Source organism: Sinocyclocheilus grahami, unplaced genomic scaffold (assembly GCF_001515645.1).
Source record: "Sinocyclocheilus grahami isolate Dianchi unplaced genomic scaffold, SAMN03320097.WGS_v1.1 scaffold508.1, whole genome shotgun sequence".
Classification (NCBI taxonomy): domain Eukaryota; kingdom Metazoa; phylum Chordata; class Actinopteri; order Cypriniformes; family Cyprinidae; genus Sinocyclocheilus; species Sinocyclocheilus grahami.
In genome coordinates, this window is record NW_015505687.1 from 754,913 (window position 1) to 776,476 (window position 21,564).

At 38.1% G+C, this 21,564-nt stretch overlaps 1 protein-coding gene across 1 annotated transcript; it reads right to left on the reverse strand.

Annotated features, from left to right (window-relative positions):
- Window positions 1-291: 291 nt before the first annotated feature.
- fbxo3 (F-box protein 3) lies at window positions 292-18,934 on the reverse strand. The gene is made up of 11 exons (XM_016237191.1): window positions 18,756-18,934; window positions 12,812-12,901; window positions 12,500-12,663; window positions 12,276-12,390; window positions 6,746-6,950; window positions 5,370-5,415; window positions 5,199-5,283; window positions 4,100-4,222; window positions 2,851-2,966; window positions 2,472-2,662; window positions 292-2,355 (listed from the first exon to the last, which is right to left on the reverse strand). Exons 1-11 carry the CDS (start codon window positions 18,845-18,847, stop codon window positions 2,227-2,229), a joined length of 1,356 nt encoding a protein of 451 aa, XP_016092677.1. The 5' UTR covers window positions 18,848-18,934; the 3' UTR covers window positions 292-2,226.
- Between the last annotated feature and the right edge of the window lie 2,630 nt (window positions 18,935-21,564).

Consider the following 21,564-nt stretch of genomic DNA (forward strand, 5'->3'; position numbering starts at 1 on the left):
TCATTCTGCTGTAGCACAAGAATAGCTGAACTACGTGAGGTTGTCAGTAAGAGAACGCACATGATCAAAATCACTCAGCACAAATCCCATGTAGGCATAAAGGGCCATTAAACATACACTGGTGTGCAACGAATTGTGATTTGAAGTCATCTGCCCTAAAAAGCCTACATGTCTGATGTACTGGCCCTAGTGTGGGCACTTGAAGGAATTGAGGAAAATGAATTGACAAAGTACTTAAAATACGTTACAGAAATTTAGCATTTTCTCTCTTTCAGAATAGTTGAAATGAATGAGTAAAGAGATGGGAGAAGATGTGGGCCAAAAAACAAAACGGCTTAACAAAGAAACATCAGTCGGACTACAACAAGGCCTCTTCAACATGTTGCCATGACAACTGACACCATCGGGGTGGGTAAGGGTTAGGATTTGGGTCAGAGTGACAAAATTGACTATGTTTTGTGTTGTGAGAACAATAGGTGTATTCAGAGATATTCCAGAGCATGAGACAATAGCACAGAGACTGGCTGGTGATCAATAGATCAATGGCCTCTTTGTGCTTCTATAGTAGAAAGCATCCTGATCACAATGGGAATGTAAACAAATAATGTGATAGTGAAACACGGTATTGATACACCATTACCCTTTTATATACTCCAAATAAAAATAAAAATAAACCCTCACACATACAAAATAAAAAAGGAGTAATTAACCAATCAGAGGTTCAATAGGGCTAAACAGAGAACATAATAGCAAACTGTTGAAAAATCTCACTGCACAGCATTTTACAAAGATGATAACATAATATTCAAACCATGAATATCAAAATCATACACATCTCTAGGCAAGATTAGCTCACATTGCCATTAGGAAGGAAAGGGGAAGAAAACGGCAAAGAAATTCTTAAGTCTGCCTAGATTTCATTCTGAAAAACTGAACTGTACAACAAAGACATTTTCTGATCATGTACCTCTTGCACAGGATTTTAAGGAGATAAATGTGGAAAGTCACAATAATGCCATAAACTTCTCATAAAATTATCTTTTGTTATTCACACCAGTCTGTGTAACCTCCAGCCCTTAAGATAATCAAAGCTAAAAAGATCCTTTACAGTACACCAATGTGTTCTGGCTGATCTTCTGTTTACATCCATCCAGCGTTTCTGAGAACAGGGCAGAAGCACCTCTGAACAGCTAACTAGTAGAGAACTAGTAGCAAGTAAAGTTAAATGATTGCTTGCACAGGTTAGCTGTTGTTTGCGTGAACTTTCACTTCACAAGGTCTGGACCTCAGCCTGCCCCCGAAACCCTCAGTGCAAACGACACAAGAACAAACATATATACACAAGCACATACATGCTACACAATACCTGAGGTCTTGTGGAGGAAATGAATGGGATCAATTTATTTGAGCCTTTCTGTTAAGCATTCAATCTATATATATCTAGACCTATATATATATATATATATACACACACCGTGAGTATTCCCAAATCAGTGTGCGTGTACTTTTCTGCTAATAGTAGTGTCATAATTTCTACTCGTGCTCTGTAATTGTAAGTTTTTAGAGAGATAGTTCAGGCAAAAATTAACATTTTTGTCATCATTTACCCCCATGTCATCCCGAACCTGTTTGACAGTCTTACTTCTACCAATCATGTCTACTGTCGAAGATATTTTGAAGAAAAACTGTTTTGGTCAATAAATTTTAAGTCAGTGGGTCCAAAACAACAATGGACTCCACTTTCACTGCATGGACAAAATATACTCATATATATTCTTTTGTGTTCTACAGGAGACAGAAAGACATACAGGTTTGGAACAACATAAGGGTGAGTAAATTCCAATTTTCAATTTGGGCTGAACCATCCCTTTAGGTAAGTTGCAGGTAATTGTGAAACACAGGCAAAAAGAGTCAATCTCACAGAATCTCACACACATTCAATAAACTCTCGCACTCTCACTCAATCACAAACCACACTTGCAGACTCAAACTCACGTACAATGATCTCACACGTTCACAGACGTGCACAGACACAGACACGCCACAACCAGACACATGGCCACAGAAACGGGAGAAAACGCTCAAGAGGTGACAGGCACAAGAGCGCTGTACAATAAACAATGGATGCCTAAAAGCTCTGTTTGTCCTCCTGCTCTCCCGTTTGTGCGAGTGTGTTGTGCATCAGTATCTGTGGGCGGGTGTTGGCCGGGGACATGTAAAAGTGCATCAGACATGCCGAGGGCAGCGTCCTCCTGGGTCAGCCATGTTCATGCCACGCATTTCTCCCTCCTCATAGTCATCTGGGTCCGATGAATTCTCATCATCATAAGGAGCAGACACCTCACTGACTGAGCTCTAAATGAGAGCGACAAACACAGAATGAGGAATTTAGAATGACAAATGTACACACATTAGCATCTTGGATATACATTTTTCTTGGATATAACACAAAGATATAAATAGCGACTCACCGACCGCACCATTGATTCACGGAATGGTGGGCACACCATGTGGAAGCGTGGGATTGAAACGTCAAACACTTCCTCTTTGTTCTTGAGCCGGTGGAATGTGTAGTGGCCTTCCATGTACTCAGAGGTGGTGGAAAACGTGGTGCAGCTGGCGTACTCGTGAACTTTCCCGGGTGTCATCACTGGAAACTCACCTGCACTCGCATGTACATCATATGCAAAAAACAGATGCAGGACATTCTTTAGAAAGTAGAGCAATTGTCACTATGAATTATATGCACAGAAAGATGCTGTCAGAATGTCTCATCTTGATAATTCAAAATATGTGTCACCAATGCGAGCTGTTCTAATTTACTCTCAACTTACAGGGATATGCTCTTACCCACAACACCAGGACCACGGACCTCCTCCACATTTCCGTTTGCATTTGTGATCTTCCAGTACCGACTGTCTAGCTGGCATGCATTCTCTGGCAGGGCAGACTTTGCCATCTCAATCCTGATGCACAAGACGGCACGGCTCAGAGGTCATAGGTTCAGCTCAATGTATCATCATATGTCAAGTCTTAGTACAGCTGTGTTGCATTACAGCAAGTTACAACAGAAAGCAGCTTGATCATTTTAGTAAGAACTTGGTTTACGACTCAAGCACTGGGATCTCTACTTTTTGGTAAGACACTGGGACAATGTGCAACAATGTGCAAGATGACATTGAGTATGTCACTCATTTTGCAAAAATCTTGAGAGCATGCTTTCACTATGTGATATTTAATGCCAGTAGATTGCCTGTTAAGAATGATTTTCCCCAATGAGTTTTTGACTTGTATTTATACCAAAAGATATAGTTAAGCAATATCACATGAGCAACAGTGCTGTTCTCTACCAAATTAAAGCACGATTTCAAATGTCATACCGAGTTCATAAAACAGTGGAATAAACAAGTTAACATTGTGAGTTATAAGACACAATTAAATTGAAACGACAGCTGAACTTTTGCTTTTCAGAGTAACACATATCGGGTGCTTCATTATTGAATTAATCCATTTGAACAAACCATTTGAATGAATTACTGAACAAATCACCTCATTAAGACAGTGACTTGCTGCCAACTGGCAGTTTAATTTAAAAAAAAAATCCAAAATCATTTCATAATTAAATATATGATTAAAACAACATCACAAAACATTGTTTTTGCATCTGTAAATGCATTCAAGCTACCTCTGAGTTGCATTAAACAGTCGGTGTAAATGTAAGTAAATGCCATTTCAGATGCAGCTTCTGTGCCACTTCTGCAGTGCAAAAATGGATGTTGTTGATGCGGATTTCATTTGATTGGTAACATTATCTTATTCTAATTTAATTTATTGGTTGAATGTAACAGAGGCAAAATCTCATATAATGGGACATAACCTTTGTCAATATTGCACGCTACATGCAAAAAAAAAAACAAACAAACAAAAAAAAAGGTTCTTCACCTTATCACAGTCAAAAATATCACAGTGTAACTTTCATCACCATCTGCAAACTTTCATCACTTATCAGGACTGGGAAAGCATTCATGCAGAGCTCAGCTTTTAAATAGCCTGATTCAGATTACAAAGTCAAAATAATGTGTGTGGATTTATGCAGTACCTGATTCTATAGGTGAAGAAAAAGTGTGGCGGATGGACTGAACTGAGCTCTGGCAGGAAGGAGGTAGAGACGGATACTGTGATGTCACCAGTGGTTGCCACACAGCGCTTGTCATGAACATACCTGAGCAAACATAAAGGGGATAAAATGTAATGTGGCATTTGTGATGTCAAATGCTGACATACGTACGGTGGCCGTGAAGTGCAAAGCAGATCACAATTCTGAAAACAAAATAACAAATTACAAACGCAAATGCAAGTCTAAAAAACAAAATAACAATTCAGAAAGCACAACAACATTTCAGAAAACATTATAACAAGTCAGAAAACACAATGACAAATTCGAAAACAAAATAAGTCAGAAAGCACAACGACAAATCCAAAAACAAATTAATAAGTCAGAAAACACAATGACAAATCAGACAAACCGGAAGAGGTAGGTATAGTTTGAGACAGTGTAATTGGTTTGGGATTACTTGCCGCTGACTGGACGAGACATCTGTCAATCAACGTATACGGGGTGTCTATTTACATTTAGTTAAAAGTGGCTGTAAATCATCAGTTCGAGTAGCGCAGATGGATAAGCGTGTGTCCTTGGCTTTTTGACATGATCGACACAGATTTGATTTGAAAAGGGAGAAAAAATTTTGGCAAATGGTGGGATCGAACCTGGGTCGATCGCGTCAAAAAGCCAACGTCAAGCGCTTATCCATCTGCATCACTGAAGCTGATGATTTACAGCCACTTTTAACTAAATGTAAATAGACACCCCATATACGTTGATTGACAGATGTCTCGTCCAGTCAGCGGTGAGTAATCACAAACCAATGGCGGTTTCAAAATATACCTACCTTTTCCGGTTTGTCGGATTTGTCGTTGTGTTTTCTGACTTGTTAATTTGTTTTCGAATTTGTCATTGTGCTTTCTGACTTGTTATAATGTTTTCTGAATTGTTGTTGTGCTTTCTGAATTGTTATTTTGTTTTTTAAACTTGCATTTGCGTTTGTAATTTGTTATTTTGTTTTCAGAATTGTGATTTGCTTTGCACTTCTCGGCCACCGTACATACTTTACTGTGTAAGATAATGAAAGATGGACCACCTGAAGATCTGGTCCCGAATGATGGGGTATTCTCCTGTTACAACATTGTCAACATAGGATGTAAACCACTCAGTAAAGTTAGGACCTGAAAAAAAGAAAAGAGGAGAGAGAAGAGTTCATATGATCTGATAAAACTGCAATGTATTAATGGAGCCTTTTGCACTTTGTTACCCGTAATGAACATGTCAATTGCAGAGGGATCTTGTGCCAGTTGATCCTGTGAAGAAAACATATAAATGAGAGCTAGCAAGAAGGGCTGTAATACACAAGAAGACAAGAGCACCTCCTACTGGTCAAAGTGCAACAATTCAAGAAAAATCCCTCTCTGTTATTTAGTGCTGGAGTCCCCACATGCACACACAGGACTGTACTTGATGCAGTAAAGGGCTTCACCTCCTATCAGCTACAATGCAGTTGGGAAGCCTTTTAAAAGGAGTAAGTCACCCAAAATTGAAATTTGCTGAAAATGTACTCTTACCTTCTATCCTAGTAGATTAATTTGTTTCCTCATCAGAACAGATTTAGAGGAATTTAGCATCACTCTTTAGCATCATTTCCTCAACAAAGGATCTTCTGCTGTGAATGGGTGCCGTCAAAATGAGAGACCAAACACCTGATATAAACATCACAAAAATCCACAAGTAATCCACACGAAAAAGTTGCGTTTGTAAGAAACAAATCCATCAATGCATTTTAACTTTAAACCGTCGCTTCTGGCAAAAAGTCCATAATCAATAATAATACTTCCTCAAGTGAAAAAGTCATATTTGTTTTGAACCATTTTGGACTTTTAAGCGGTGCATGGTCTGTGCATATTTCTCTCCTGATTCAGACGAGACAACTTTTTTGCTGGAGAAACCAGTATTACAAATGGGACTCGTATTTTACTGAAGCAACGGTTTAAAGTTAAAAATGTCTCAATGATGGGTTTATTACAAACACACAGATTTCCAATTCACATGACATTAATTGATGGACCTCTGTGATTATTGTAGTGTTTTTATCAGCTGTTTAAACTCTCATTCTGATGGCACCCATTAACTGCAGACTCATTGATGAGCAAGTGGATATACTGCTACATTTCTCCAAAAATGTTCTGATGAGGAAACAAATTCATCTACATCATAGATGACCTGAGGGTAAGAAAAAGTTCAGCAAATTTTTCATTTTTGGGTAAACTATTCCTGTAACACTTAGTATCTAGCCTCCAGCTACTATATAACCTGCTTTCTGTGGTTTGCATCACAGTTTCACTTTTCAAAACTGTTCGCCAGCCCTACATAAATGCATGGTAGATTGGGTTACACTTTATTTTAAGGTGTTCTTGTTACAGTGTAATTATACATATAAGTACTGAGTAATATTAATTAACTACATGTACTTACTATATGGTTAGGGTTAGGATTAGGGTTTGGCTTAGGGTTACTTGCATGTAATTGTGCATAATTAATTGTTATTACAATAGTAAGTACATGTAACGTGTAACAAGGACACCTTAAAATAAAGTGTTACCGTAGATTGTTGTGGTCTGAGGACGGTGATCTAACCGGGCATTGATAGAAGATTTCACTGCGTGTTCGTCCCTCTGTGCTCTCCAAGGCCATGTACTGGCTGAGGCCAGTGTGGAAACAAAATGTGAGTGGAAGACACTGCCGCATTCCCTTCCTCTGCTGAAATCCCCCCGCTGCTGTCTCAATATCCAACAGGTCCTCTGAGCGATAGTGATTGGACAAAGCCATGCTGCCCATCAGCCTGTGGAGGGGAGGCAGTGCAAAGATCAGTTATGATCATGTGAAAGGTTGATTGCCATTTTACAGGGTATCTGCAGGATTGTTAAGCTCAAATTTAAGACTTTTAAATACCTTTTTTTAAGACCTGCACAAATAAAATTAATACCACATGAGAGTGGTAGGGCAATGTCTATGGTAACATATTAAATGTCTAATGATAACATATTAAACTAAAATTACTGTAAAAAACATGATTTACAGTTCAGATACAAATTTTTCTAATTTAAGAAAGTCTCCGTATGCTTTCGAATCGCTCTCACGGTATTTATCGGTCTCTGCAGCATTGCTTCAAGTCGAACACATCTATTGATACAACTAAATGTTATGATATTGATATTGAAAATGATATTGGAATCTGGTGTGAGGAGCATATTGGTGGATCTTCATTTGATCCAACTTGTGTGATTCTGGAATGTCCTATTCGCTGTTGTGCGTATATGATCTGGGGCCTGTTTCAATAAGGAGTTTCAACCAACTCTGAGACTGAGTTAGTTCAATCGACTCCGAGTAGGTTGACTCTTGAGTTTAGCGCGTGCACCACGACTATGAAAAGCCATGATCAATGGAGCGCCGAAATTATGAATCACCATGGCAACAGCACCTGACAAAAAGACGTCTGCATACTTTCGAGTCAATACGTAATTTTAATTCTTAATGACTGTTATAATATCAAAGGTAAAAAGTGGCAGAACGGTAAATTATTGAAGTAATATTCAATTTCATGGTATCCTACAGACAAAAGAAAATACAAAGAACAAAAAAAGCAGCTAAACATGAAGCATAAAAACATAATTCAATCAAGGTAAATCTTTAAGCATAAAAGGTTCATGAGTGTAGGCTACATGACTTTACAAGCATTTGACATATTAAAAAATATCATTCAGTGTCTATTTCAGTGCGCAGTAGCTTTTTAGTTTTTCCACATAGTCTAATGCTCTTTTCACATAATTAAGTGTTCTCTAATCCAAACTGTTGTATTTATTAATTAGAGTAAATGAAATGAACATTTGACATCTACTCAGCCAACAGCAAGAAGGCTTGCAAAAATAATGAAGAACAGATGAAGAGGAGATGGCCACAATACCAAGTATTGGAAGAATATTAAAATCAAACAGGAAAAAGAATAACGGTTGCTTTTGTATTTGTAGGAAATAAAGATATGGTGGTTACGGCATATATCTTGAACTACCCGTCCATCTGGTATCCTTCCATTCCATACAGTAATCAGCTTCATTTTTGATGGGCTTGTGCTCAGAAAACTACACAAATATTATAAGAAAGAGCGTTAGAGCGAGACACACTTTCCTCTGCATACAGCGGCCTTACTAATGTGCTCTGCATCCCTTTTGTTATATAGAAAACTACCATTTAAAAACGGTACAGCTCAAATAAATAAGCATGCGGATATGGCAAAAAAAAAAAAATTATAATAATCCTCTCGTGATGTAAATGTAACTCCCTATGAATTGATGTAGCCTCCTCATCTACAGGATTCAGTATAAGGGGACATGCCGTTTTTGTCACTTTCAGAGTGTCTGCATGATGAAAATATGTGCAATGAATGAATGTACCAGCACTTTTCTTACTTAGTATTTTTGTCTTGTTGTTTCCAGTCAAAATATCTAAAGATTCTTAAATCAAGATGCATTTTCTACATAAGAAAAATAATCTTGTTTCCATTTGCATTAATATTATTTTTCTTGTTTTAATTAAAATGCACTTAATTTAGATCCCAAAATACTCACCAAGAAATGCATTTTCTACAGCATGAATGAATGAATGAGGTATTTAAACATCGCTTACGCTTTAAAAAGGAGGAGGAGACTGAAAGAAACTGGGTTTAACGAAGAAAACCTGCTCTCGACCTGGTGTGCATTTCCCAAAAGCATTGTTAGCAAACTATGGTCGCAAGTTCTGTCATTACCAACATAGTTCAACGATTCGATGTTTCCCAAAACCATAGTTCAAACGAACATTCGCAAACAGCGTCGCAAACTTACGTGGTAGTTAAACTTACTTACAGCTCTCGACCTGTGGTTAGAAGCATAGTTTCTTGTTAGTAAGACATATGGACTTAAATAAATTCTGCTTTTGGGCACAATAAGCAAGCTAACATGCAGTACAATCTATATCTTCAATTCAATTAAAATATATATACATTTTTAATTGATCAATTTTAGCGCATCCTCAATAAGCGCCTTTTTTGAAGAGTGCGCATGTGCATAAATGCCTAAGGGAACCCTGGAGTATGAAGTAAGAGGAAACCCGCGATGAATCAAACTTCAAATAAAGCAAAATGACAGGAAACAAAACACAGTAAATTAGCAGGACATGCTAAATTAAATGTAAATCCTGTAAATTAAATACTGCAGCATCTCAGAAATCTCGAATCAATTAATTAGCAGAAGTTATTACTCCACCACATGCATGTGACGTCATTAAAAACGGCCCTAAATTGTTGAACGAATGTGGATCAAACGACGGAGATGCGACCGCGGTCGGGAAACAGTCGTGACTAGCTAGTTAGTTTCCACAACAATGCATCGTACTATGGTGGTTAATCAGTGAGTTACGTCGTTGTATGGGAAACGCACCCCAGATTAGTTTCACAGTGTAAGTTACCATGGTAACTGACTTTGAGTATAAGTTACCTCGCTTTCAGAAACGGGCTTGATATACCCTGCTTTCTCGGGTTTGACAAACTTTCCATTCTCAAACTGAAAACCCAGAGTTTCCCTCATTTCAGGGTTAACATACTCAAGAGTTTTTACTTAACCTCCTTTCTGAAACGGGCCTCTGATCCCAGCGATTATTGGTAATTTCATACCGTTTGTTGTTCGTACGCTGATCCCATTCATTGATAATATAAGATACTATGGCAGTTTTTAAGATCAGAGGCTGATTACGTTAAAGGAAGTTTGTCCACTTGCTTGTATACAGTAAATGTTATTTAACTCAGTTAGTGATGTGATGTGTGTGTGGCCAATTATGGTGTCCCAAACTCGGAATTTGTGCTCTGCATTTAACCCTTCCAAGTGCACTCACACACACACACACACACACAGAGCAATGAGTAGTGAACACACACACTGTGAACACACACCCGGAGCAGTGGGCAGCCATTTTTGCTGTGGCACCCAGCAAGGGCGTGTCTACGTGGTGGCCAGGGGTGGCACCGGCCCCCCCTGAAATTTGGCTGGCCACCCCAGGTGCCCCCCCTTCCAGATGTCTTGCGATAGGCTTGTTTTTAGTAAATTTCTAACTGCATCTGGCAGTGGCGGATCCTGGCATGTGTAGGCAGCTGCCTAGGGCTGCTTTCTTCTCTTCTTTATACTTAATTTTAGGCAGTTTCTATAGTGTGAACTTAATGACAATGTCGAGAGCGCATAATGTTACGTGATCCATGTGCGTGAGGACGAATCTCTCCACTCCCAAGCGGATTTCCTTCACTCACACAAAACTGGACGTGTGCTTTTAAATATTGTTCTTTTATGAATTGGCTGTGCTCTCGCTCAGATATTGCATGTACATGCTCAAACGTTGTCTTCGCATCACTGAAGACGAAGAGCTTTTCTTCTGATTCAGGTGAGGAGTAGGCTTATCTCACTAAATGGAAGCAAGCTGATTATAGTCAGCCTTCTCTAGTTATTTATTTTATTAATAGCCTATTTATTTTAGTTAAGTGCTTAAATTGTAAATATGCATTTATTCAATTATTTTATTTAGTGAATCTCGAATCAATTAATTAGCAGAAGTTATTACTCCACCACATGCATGTGACGTCATTAAAAACGGCCCTAAATTGTTGAACGAATGTGGATCAAACGACGGAGATGCGACCGCGGTCGGGAAACAGTCGTGACTAGCTAGTTAGTTTCCACAACAATGCATCGTACTATGGTGGTTAATCAGTGAGTTACGTCGTTGTATGGGAAACGCACCCCAGATTAGTTTCACAGTGTAAGTTACCATGGTAACTGACTTTGAGTATAAGTTACCTCGCTTTCAGAAACGGGCTTGATATACCCTGCTTTCTCGGGTTTGACAAACTTTCCATTCTCAAACTGAAAACCCAGAGTTTCCCTCATTTCAGGGTTAACATACTCAAGAGTTTTTACTTAACCTCCTTTCTGAAACGGGCCTCTGATCCCAGCGATTATTGGTAATTTCATACCGTTTGTTGTTCGTACGCTGATCCCATTCATTGATAATATAAGATACTATGGCAGTTTTTAAGATCAGAGGCTGATTACGTTAAAGGAAGTTTGTCCACTTGCTTGTATACAGTAAATGTTATTTAACTCAGTTAGTGATGTGATGTGTGTGTGGCCAATTATGGTGTCCCAAACTCGGAATTTGTGCTCTGCATTTAACCCTTCCAAGTGCACTCACACACACACACACACACAGCTGCTTTCTTCTCTTCTTTATACTTAATTTTAGGCAGTTTCTATAGTGTGAACTTAATGACAATGTCGAGAGCGCATAATGTTACGTGATCCATTTGCGTGAGGACGAATCTCTCCACTCCCAAGCGGATTTCCTTCACTCACACAAAACTGGACGTGTGCTTTTAAATATTGTTCTTTTATGAATTGGCTGTGCTCTCGCTCAGATATTGCATGTACATGCTCAAACGTTGTCTTCGCATCACTGAAGACGAAGAGCTTTTCTTCTGATTCAGGTGAGGAGTAGGCTTATCTCACTAAATGGAAGCAAGCTGATTATAGTCAGCCTTCTCTAGTTATTTATTTTATTAATAGCCTATTTATTTTAGTTAAGTGCTTAAATTGTAAATATGCATTTATTCAATTATTTTATTTAGTGCATTTGTATTTAGTTGTTTTTGTATATAGTTTTGCAATAAAAGCGTATCAACCAGGTTCCAGAAATAATCACTGAGGGTACATCTGAAATGAGTGAGGGTGCTCTAGTCTAACTTTGCAACGTGTGTGTGTGCGTGGCCGAAAAAGTTCTAGGCTACATTTTAAATGTATTATTGACAAGAAAGCTTGCAAAGTGTGCTCATAACCACTAAAAAGTTGTCACTCTTTGTTTAGTGAGTGTACACGATGTATTATAACATACATCGTTCCGCAAGCACCCCCCCCCCCACGATTCGAACCCGTGACCTAAGGGTTACAAGTCTGACTCTCGAACCGTTAGGCCACGAATCAGTTACAAGCATTTAAATAAATACTTTATTTTTCTGAAGTATTTTTCTAAAGTAGAAGAAAGAAATTCAATAGGATTTTGAAATGATCAAGGATATTATCAGAAGTCTTACCCAGGGACCACAAGTTTCTGTCCATTGTGTATCCTATAGGAGCAACGGTAGTCATTAGGGAGTCTGCAGCCAATCTGGGCCTCAATGGTGTCTAGCTCTTCCTCACTCACTCCCTCTTCAGAGAAAAGGAAACAAAACCTTCAGTGGACAACACTCATATTATGAAAAAAAAAACACCCATAGGTTTTCAAAATATGGTTGGATGAGTAACAGTGTGGACAGACCTTTAAGTGAAGCTATCATTCGGGGACATTTCTGATTCAGGTAGTTCTTCAGATCATCCCAGGCTTTCTTGAGAGTGCTGTAATCGTCAATATAACGGCCCAGATCAGCATAATACTCCCGAAACAGCTCCTTCCATGCCAGGCCTCTGTGACTTTTGTCTGCCCTGAATACGAAAAAAAAAATAATTTGTCATCAACAATATATTTTGATTACAACAAATCTAAAAATGTAACAAAAAAAAAAATTGGACAGAAAAACGCATATGCCATAAATGAACCAAATGCTTCTGAGGGCATGAGGAGTGAGCTTACTCTGTAAGGAACCAGTGCTTCTGACAAAGTCTCTTCCATAGGGGGTTATGGCCTGTCAGCTCATTGAGTCGACGACTTACAAAACTGCAGCTGAGAAAAGAACAAGCCAGATCAACGCAAACACTTTTGACAACTTGAGATGTTGAAAAGGTGACTTATTCAGGCAATGCTTAATCTATTAAAACACAAAGATCTGATCATGGCCTTGGTCAGCCTTCACGTGGATTTTTGTATAATGTGGTACAAAGTGTAATTGTGATGGACTTTTGATGATGTCTGCATTGGTAATTACATGTGAAGAAAAACACAACTGAAATTAACTTGGAGGCTTTTAACTGTTAAATAAATAAAAAAAATCTAATTTTTTTCTCAAACAACTTTGGCAATGACAGCTATTCTCAAACCATTAAGGAAGAATAAATGAATCAGAATCAGAATTAGCTTTATTCGCCAAGTGTGTGCAAACACACAAGGAATTTGTTGAAAATAATAAGTAAAAAATAATAATGTGGTAAAGTCTGGAACAGAAGATTTATGTACAGATTTGTGCATTATTTACTGTACAGTTGTATAAATAAAAATATGCATATATCACCACAATACTTGAAAGACAGGCAATTGCTGGAAATGGAGAAATGAATTACAGAAAACAGGTAATCATTTCTGTGTTAGCTGTTTAAGATGGAGATGGCATGGGGAAAAAAGCAGTTTAAAGTTAAGGCAAAATTTGTAAACTTAACTAACTTAAAGGGTCATGAAACACTAAAACACATTTTTTGAGATGTCAACAGATATGTACAGGCTATAGCACACATTATGTTTAGTGTTAAGGGAAAAGTGGTTATTTTTGTTAATTTCTTGGAGTAATTTCGTTCTTACAGTTTAAAAAGCGAAGTTGAACCAACGTCATGAAAAGTGACATATGCGTTAATTCAGAGTGCTGATTGGCTCCTGTGGCTGGAGATTAAGAACAGTGTTCTTCCACCTCAGAAACATTGCTAAGCTACGGAACATGTTATCTGTTTCTGACGCAGAAAGCTAGTTCATGCATTTATGACCTCTCGACTAGATTACGGTAATGCACTACTATAGCTGGTTGTCCAGCATCTTCAATAAACAAGCTACAGTTAGTCCAAAATGCAGCTGCTAGAGTTCTTACCAGGTCAAAAAAATATGATCATATTACCCCAATTTTATCATCTCTACACTGGTTACATATTAAGTTCCGTATTGAGTTCAAAATATTGCTACTGACCTATAAGGCACTAAATGGTCTAAACCTCAATCTCACCCTTGTTCCCAGTTAGAGCAGATAAAAGTCACAAACATATTTTTTGCTTGAAATGTTATGAACAGCAGCTACTCTAATTCTTTTCCATCTGCCTTTCTGTTCCTACCCCGGGATGCCCATCTCGAGGTATCTAGAGATGACACCAGCTCCAGCATGGATCCAGCCTCATAGAAAGAAGAGATGATGCTGTCCCCTGCGAGGACCCCGGATGACGCCAGCTTGAATCGATATGCACAGCTGACAAATTTTCTCTATATTGTAATCATTATGATCATACTTGTAATAATCGCTTTAATTAGCTTCTGCTTGAAATTAATTCATGTTAGCTAACTGTATGATTCTATTACCCTGAACTGTTAATTTGTGAAATTTCTTTCATTGGTTTTTTTTTTTTTACCGGTTTCATTTTAGTTTTCTATCTCTGTTTCCTTATTGTAGGGTATTTACGAAGTGGAAAAGTAAGACACAAAGGGGTATGTATACAGTATGTGTGCATATGTATATGATTATTCTTACTTCTTACTTTGATGTTACATACAAATGTCTCTTTTAATACTAATTCATGTTAGCTAACTGTATGATTCTATTACCCTGAACTGTTAATTTGTGAAATTTCTTTCATTGGTTTTTTTTTTTTTTACCGGTTTCATTTTAGTTTTCTATCTCTGTTTCCTTATTGTAGGGTATTTACGAAGTGGAAAAGTAAGACACAAAGGGGTATGTATACAGTATGTGTGCATATGTATATGATTATTCTTACTTCTTACTTTGATGTTACATACAAATGTCTCTTTTAATACTTGTTAATGTTCTCCTGAATGTGTTTGTATATTTTCACCTGTTTTTTTTTAAATATAAAAAAAGCATTTATTCATGAGAATGAACTCTTATGATCCAGTCACTGCGCTGTCCACTCTTAAAAATAAAGGTTCTTCACGATGCCATAGAAGAACCTTTTTGTCTAAATGGTTCCATAAAGAACCTTTAACATCTGAAGAACCTTTCTGTTTCACAAAAGATTATAAAAAGGTAAGAAAGAGATGGTTCTTTAAAGAACCTTTGACTGAATGGTTCTTTGTGGAACCAAAAATGGTATCGCTGTGAAGAACCTTTTGAAGCACCTTTATTTTTAAGAGTGTAGTATGCATGAGGTCGTATAACAGCAGAGGATTCAAATCTCACGAAAGAGTTTCCGCGCTGTTAGTTCACTTCTGTAAACATGACCGTAACAATATTTAATAGGTAGGGTGACCATACGTGCCATTTTCTCAGGACGCGTCCTGGCCAGAATTTCTATATTGCCCCGATAAATACCTCGAGAGCATTTTGAAAGCATAAGGAACCATCTGTATGGTATTTTGATGTCATACACCAATCGGTCTGCACACGCAAACAAAGCCAAAACCTAGATATTTTAGGCAATATTGAAATCCTGGCCAGGACGCGTCCTGGGAAAATGGCACATACGGTCACCCTATTAATAGGTAACAACCCCAGACTGTATAAAAACATGGACGTAGTGTCCGTGACGTCACCCGTAGGTTCCAGAAGAGGTTTTTGAAGCTCAAAAGTGGGCGGAGCCAGCCGTCGCCATCTTGGCAGCGCGTCACCGCGTGTCACTCCCGGATAATCGAAAATGGGCAAAAAGGCAGGAGCTGGTTGCTGAAACCACACCCACCTAGCTCGACGGTGGTGACAGCAGCGCCAATCCACCTGTAACTCAAGTGGCCACGCCCTTAATTATGCAGAACTTTAAGGCTTAATATAATTTAAATGGATGACTTATAAAAAAAATGCACCCCCCTCACAGTTGTCATGAAGGGCAAAATTACCTATATAGACCAAAATCATTTTTTGAACCAGGCTGTAAACATGTTTTTTTCTGCTGTAAAGTTGGGCATTTTAACATGGGGAGTCTATGGGATTGACTCCCGTTTGCAGCCAACCTCTAGCGGCCAGTCGATGAATTACAGTTTAAGTCACTTCCTTGTTGGCTTCAGGAGAGAGAGGGAGGTTGGCACTTGGTAACAACACGCTCATGAGAGAGCGCTTTCTATGGGAAGCCAAACAACCCAAATGTGGGACGAAACAGCGCGGTATTAAAGTGTTCGCGCGACCGACTTGACAGCGCAGAGAGGACGTGTTTACTAGCGCCACCGAACTGACAGCGCAGCGCGAACATTACTCTTCTTCTTCATGTTTTATGGCGGGTGGCATCCAACGTTACGGTGCATTACGGCCACCTACTATGCGATCAATACTCTCCACAGAAGTTCGTGTTTTTTTTCCTGCACATAACATAATGAAGAGTTATTACATTTCTTTTGCTTATTATCTTTCATATTACTACATGTAAACAGTAGTGTTAGCTACTTTGAAGCACGTCTAGCCTATATTTAGTAGTCACAGCAGAAACTTCCATTAACCTCTTAGAATTCAAATATTTTATGGTTTCGTTCATCAAGGCATATTTAAGTAAATTTGACATTTAAGGATATTTGTGTAACTAGCATATGATTATGCTTGAAATAAAAAAAAAAATAAAAAAAAATAAAAAAAAAAAGAGTAAAATGTACTTATACTTTTCTGTCAGGACATACATTTTCCCTTATGGAAATTAACAATGGTTTTACTATAGTAAAAGTGCAGTAACCATGGATTGATTGTCATTTTTTTTAACCCACAACTACAAATGTATGGTTAAAAGGTTAGTGTCATAAAATCATGGTTAATTTTAATATGATTTCCGATAAACCTAAAACACAATGCAGTGCAAAATTCAAAATACATCATATTGAATTTACATACACTGTCCCTAATTTTTTAAAGTTTTTTTAATTAATTAAAATGTATTTATTTAATTTGGAGTGTAAAGAAAAGCCTTACAAACCATATCCATTATATAAAATTGCAATGTTAAAGTTAAATAACAACGTTCCCTTTACTAGAGACAACAAAAATCCCATATATATACTAGGCTATTTAATAATAGCTCAAATTTAAAATGGGCAATATTGTGCTGAATATAGAACTTGACGACAACAATAATAATAACTAAGTACAAAATAAAAAATATATATACTAGAAGCTGGGTGTGCTCCTCAAGAGGACTATGGTATTGTACATTTATTAAAGTCTTATATATTTTATATTTGCAGTTTTTCAAAGTACAACTGTTTACATGTAGTAAAAAGGTAAGCAAAAGAAATGTAATAACTTAATACTGATTTTCTTTATGTTATGTGCAGGAAAAAAATGTCATGTCTTTGTTAAAGGAAATATTTGCAAAATAAGGACTGATACAGAGTTATATGTCTGATCATGAACACGATGACAAGACTGATTATTGTGATACATGGCTAACAATGATATTAGACTGAAAATTCAAAGAGTGGACAAAAAAAGTAACTATGCCTTTATTTTTTCCATGTTAAACTGGGTGTCATTTTTTCCAGACACTGTAGTGCTGGTCAACATAGTGAAAATATTAGACCTTTTAAATTATCTTCTTAATCTTTCATATACTAGCCCATACCCCATACTCTGCAAAGTTATAATGCTGATTTGTTTACATTTCAAATAAAAATGAATGTAAACATATTTGATTTGTTCATGATAGTTGTTAGTAGGCTAGTCTCTAATGATAAGATTTCTTGAGTTACTTATCATTGGGTTATGTTTTATAAAATCTAGGTGGCCCCGAACTCTGTTTTTTCCCTCCTCTGCTCATATTTTAATATGCATTTGTCTGTATAATGAGTGTGTTTTAGTTCTGTGTTTTATTAGTTGTTTTCTCCCCTCTTCCCACCTCTACACTCCCACTCTTCCACAGCTTTACACACCCATTTCTTGGGGGAGGGGGGTAGGAGATCTTTAACTCTGTTTTTTCCCTCCTCTGCTCATATTTTAATATGCATTTGTCTGTATAATGAGTGTGTTTTAGTTCTGTGTTTTATTAGTTGTTTTCTCCCCTCTTCCCACCCTCTACACTCCCACTCTTCCACAGCTTTACACACCCATTTCTTGGGGGAGGGGGGTAGGAGATCTTGAGTGCAACGTAATTCACTTTGGTTAAAAGTATCTACCAAATGTATCCTTTAAACACTGATGACAAGATGTAAAGCTTCTGTCTTTACAGTAGCTGCTTTAAACGGAGGGAAAAGTCACACTGGCAGTGTCACACAAAGTTCTAGCTGACCAGCGTCACGTGATCATCACTGCCCATTTCCAAGACCAAAACATTTATCATCAAAAGCATAACTCTACTTATGATCCCCAAAGCACAAACAACTACCTTCAGCGGGCGGTTGCAGCAGAAATAAAGCTTTTGTGTTGCCTGTCTATAGCCGCTTTATCGCACTAGTCAACTTACATGAAGTCATGCACTTCTGTCTTCAAACATAAGATTCATGAGATGATCGGGTGTACAGTTAACACAGATGCGTGTCTTTTCATAGTGATTGAAAACGAAAATTATCGCCGTATTATCGCATTTGTCTATCAACAGTACCTGCCTGAGTAACATCATAAGCTATGCTGTTAGCATTGCCAGCTAACTGTGCAGCGAATATTCTTTTTCAAGCTCATTCAAGAAACAAACAAGCGTGTTTATTATTGCACGGACTGACAGAAAGGCTCAAGTTGAATGTCTACCTTATCAGATCTCGGAAGTCCAGAAATGACAGCACCAGCAGTAAGGGATCAGACGGTAAGTTATCCAGGCTGAGCGCGATGGACGTTGCCATCTTTTTAGCGACTGCAGAACCGAAGCCCCGCCCCTTCACTGCGATGACAAGAGGGCGTGTCCGCACGCTGCTCTGTTATCAAATATAGCGCACATGTCGCCACCATAGACTGGAAAAAAAACATGGACGCAGTGTCCGTGACGTCACTCGTAGGGTTCAGAGGAGCATTTGTGAAGAGAGCCTAAAGTGGGCGGAGCCGACCGTCGGCCTCTTGGCAGCGCGTCACCGCGCGTCACTCCCGGATATTCGAAAATGGGCAAAAAGGCGGGGCGTGGGTGAAGCTGAGGCGCGTAAGCCAAAAGATAAGTCAGACAGGAAGAAAATGGAACCTTGAGGGTGTTTTGGGAACAACAGGAGAAGGGGTTAAAGATGCACAGGATGCTGTTGTGGAACATCTGAAGGATACAGGGGTATATTATAGGATTTAGATAGTAGAGCTATAATATATATATTTATTTATTTATTTTTTTTGTGATAATGTAAAGTGCATTCATTGAGATATAATCCATGCTGCATACTCCGATACAGTAGGTGGCGGTATGCACCTGATAAGTTATGGTTGAAATCCGCCATAAAACTAACAAGAAGAAGAAGAAGCTGAGGCACCACGCCCGTCTTTCTCCAAAACCAAATAATTCTAAAGTACGAAACATACATTTGTGTTCAGTAGTGTCAAAAGCTTTAAAAAAGTCTAGAAATGAAATGAAACCATCTTCAATTAAATAATTATAATCCAGTAAATCAAGCACAAGTCGTATATTATTATGAATTGAGCGGCCTTTCAAAAAACCTGACTGTGTCTCTGAAATAATCTGTGAAACTCCGGTTTTTAATCTGTTAGCATAAATATGAGTTAAAATCTTATAATCATTATTAAGCAGGGTTATGGGCCTAAGATTTATTTCAAAAACACAAATTATCCAGTGACCACAAGTATCCCTAATAGTGGTTAAAATCTTCCCAGGAAAATTATTTAAAAGTACGGCAACACCTGCGGACCTATTAGAACCATGAGAAAAAAGTATTTTATCTCCCCATTGGTTTGACCAGAATTTTTCATCCAAGTCAACAGAATGAGTTTCTTGGAGAAGAAAACATTGCGCTTTTTCATTTTTACAAAAAAGAAAAATAGATTTCCTTTTAACAGAATCTCTTAGACCCCTAGTGTTGAGTGAAACATAAGAGAACATCTGGTTATAATAAAAAATATAGAAATAAGATAAATAAGCAAAGGAAGAAATAAAATAAGTAAATTAGTTTTTCGGAATTAAACACTCCTGCAAGGCCCCTATCAATCATTATTAAATACCAACAAGTTAACTGTAAAATAAACACTTTTCCTTAAATTAAAAGTCAAAAATGAATAGCCTTTGTTAACTTGGAACTCACAACAGACCCAAGTAAATGTTTAGAGATTCTTCTGAGTTCACATCCTCACTGCCTTTTAGCATCAACACCAGGAAGGTTTTAGGTTTTGAAATTGAGTGAAATCATTTGTCTCCAGATGATAAAATCTAGCAGTTTGGGTGGGCCCATGATCTTCCATCTAGAACCAATGTGACATCTAGATTAGATATCACAAACCTAGCACAAACTATAACAAGCGGTTCATAATGTGTTATGTATAATTAATTATTTGGACATTCAACTCCTCTTCCTTTTGTATTCACAGGTTGATGAAAATGTGGTAATGGCCAGTTTCAAAAAGGATGTAATGCAATGTCTGTCCAACGTTGGCGGATGAAATCAATTTAATGTTGGTTTCTGAAGTCAACCCGATTTTAATTTTCAACCAAAATGCAATGTTTGTCCACCGTTGGATGTTGACGAAAATCGGGTTGACATTAGAACTTAATGTCAGATTGACGTCAACCTCTAAAGTTGGACAGATGTTGAATTTTTCATTTTCAACCAAAATGCAACATCTGTCCAATGTTGGAGATTGAAATCAATTAAACGTTGGGTTCTGACGTCAACCCAATTTTCATTTTCAACCAAAATGCAACGTCTGTCCAACGTTGGAGATTGACGTCAATTTGACGTTGGGTTCTGACGACAATCTGACGTTGGGTTCTGACGTCAATTTGACGTTGGGTTTTGATGGCAATCTGACTTTGGGTTCTGATGTCAACCCGATTTTCATTTTCAACCAAAATTCAGCGTCGGTCCAATGTTGGAGATTGATGTCACTTTGATGATGGGTTCTGATGTCAACCCGATTTTCATTTTCAACCAAAATGCAATGTCTGTCCAACGTTGGAGATTGAAGTCAATTTGACGATGGGTTCTGACGTCAACCCGATTTTAATTTTCACCCAAAATGCAATGTCTGTCCAACGTTGGGGATTGACGTCAATTTGACGATGGTTTCCGACGTCAATCTGACGTTGGTTTCTGACGTCGGGTTTTGACGACAATCTGACGTTGGGTTCTGGCGTCAATCTGACGTTGGGTTTTGACGATAATCTGACGTTGGGTTCTGACGTTGGGTTCTGACGTCAATCTGACGTTGGGTTCTGACGTCAATCTGACGTTGGGTTTTGACGATAATCTGACGTTGGGTTCTGACGTTGGGTTCTGACGTCAATCTGACGTTGGGTTTTGACGATAATCTGACGTTGGGTTCTGACGTTGGGTTCTGACGTCAATCTGACGTTGGGTTTTGACGACAGTCTGACATTGGGTTTTGACGGCAATCTGACTTTGGGTTCTGATGT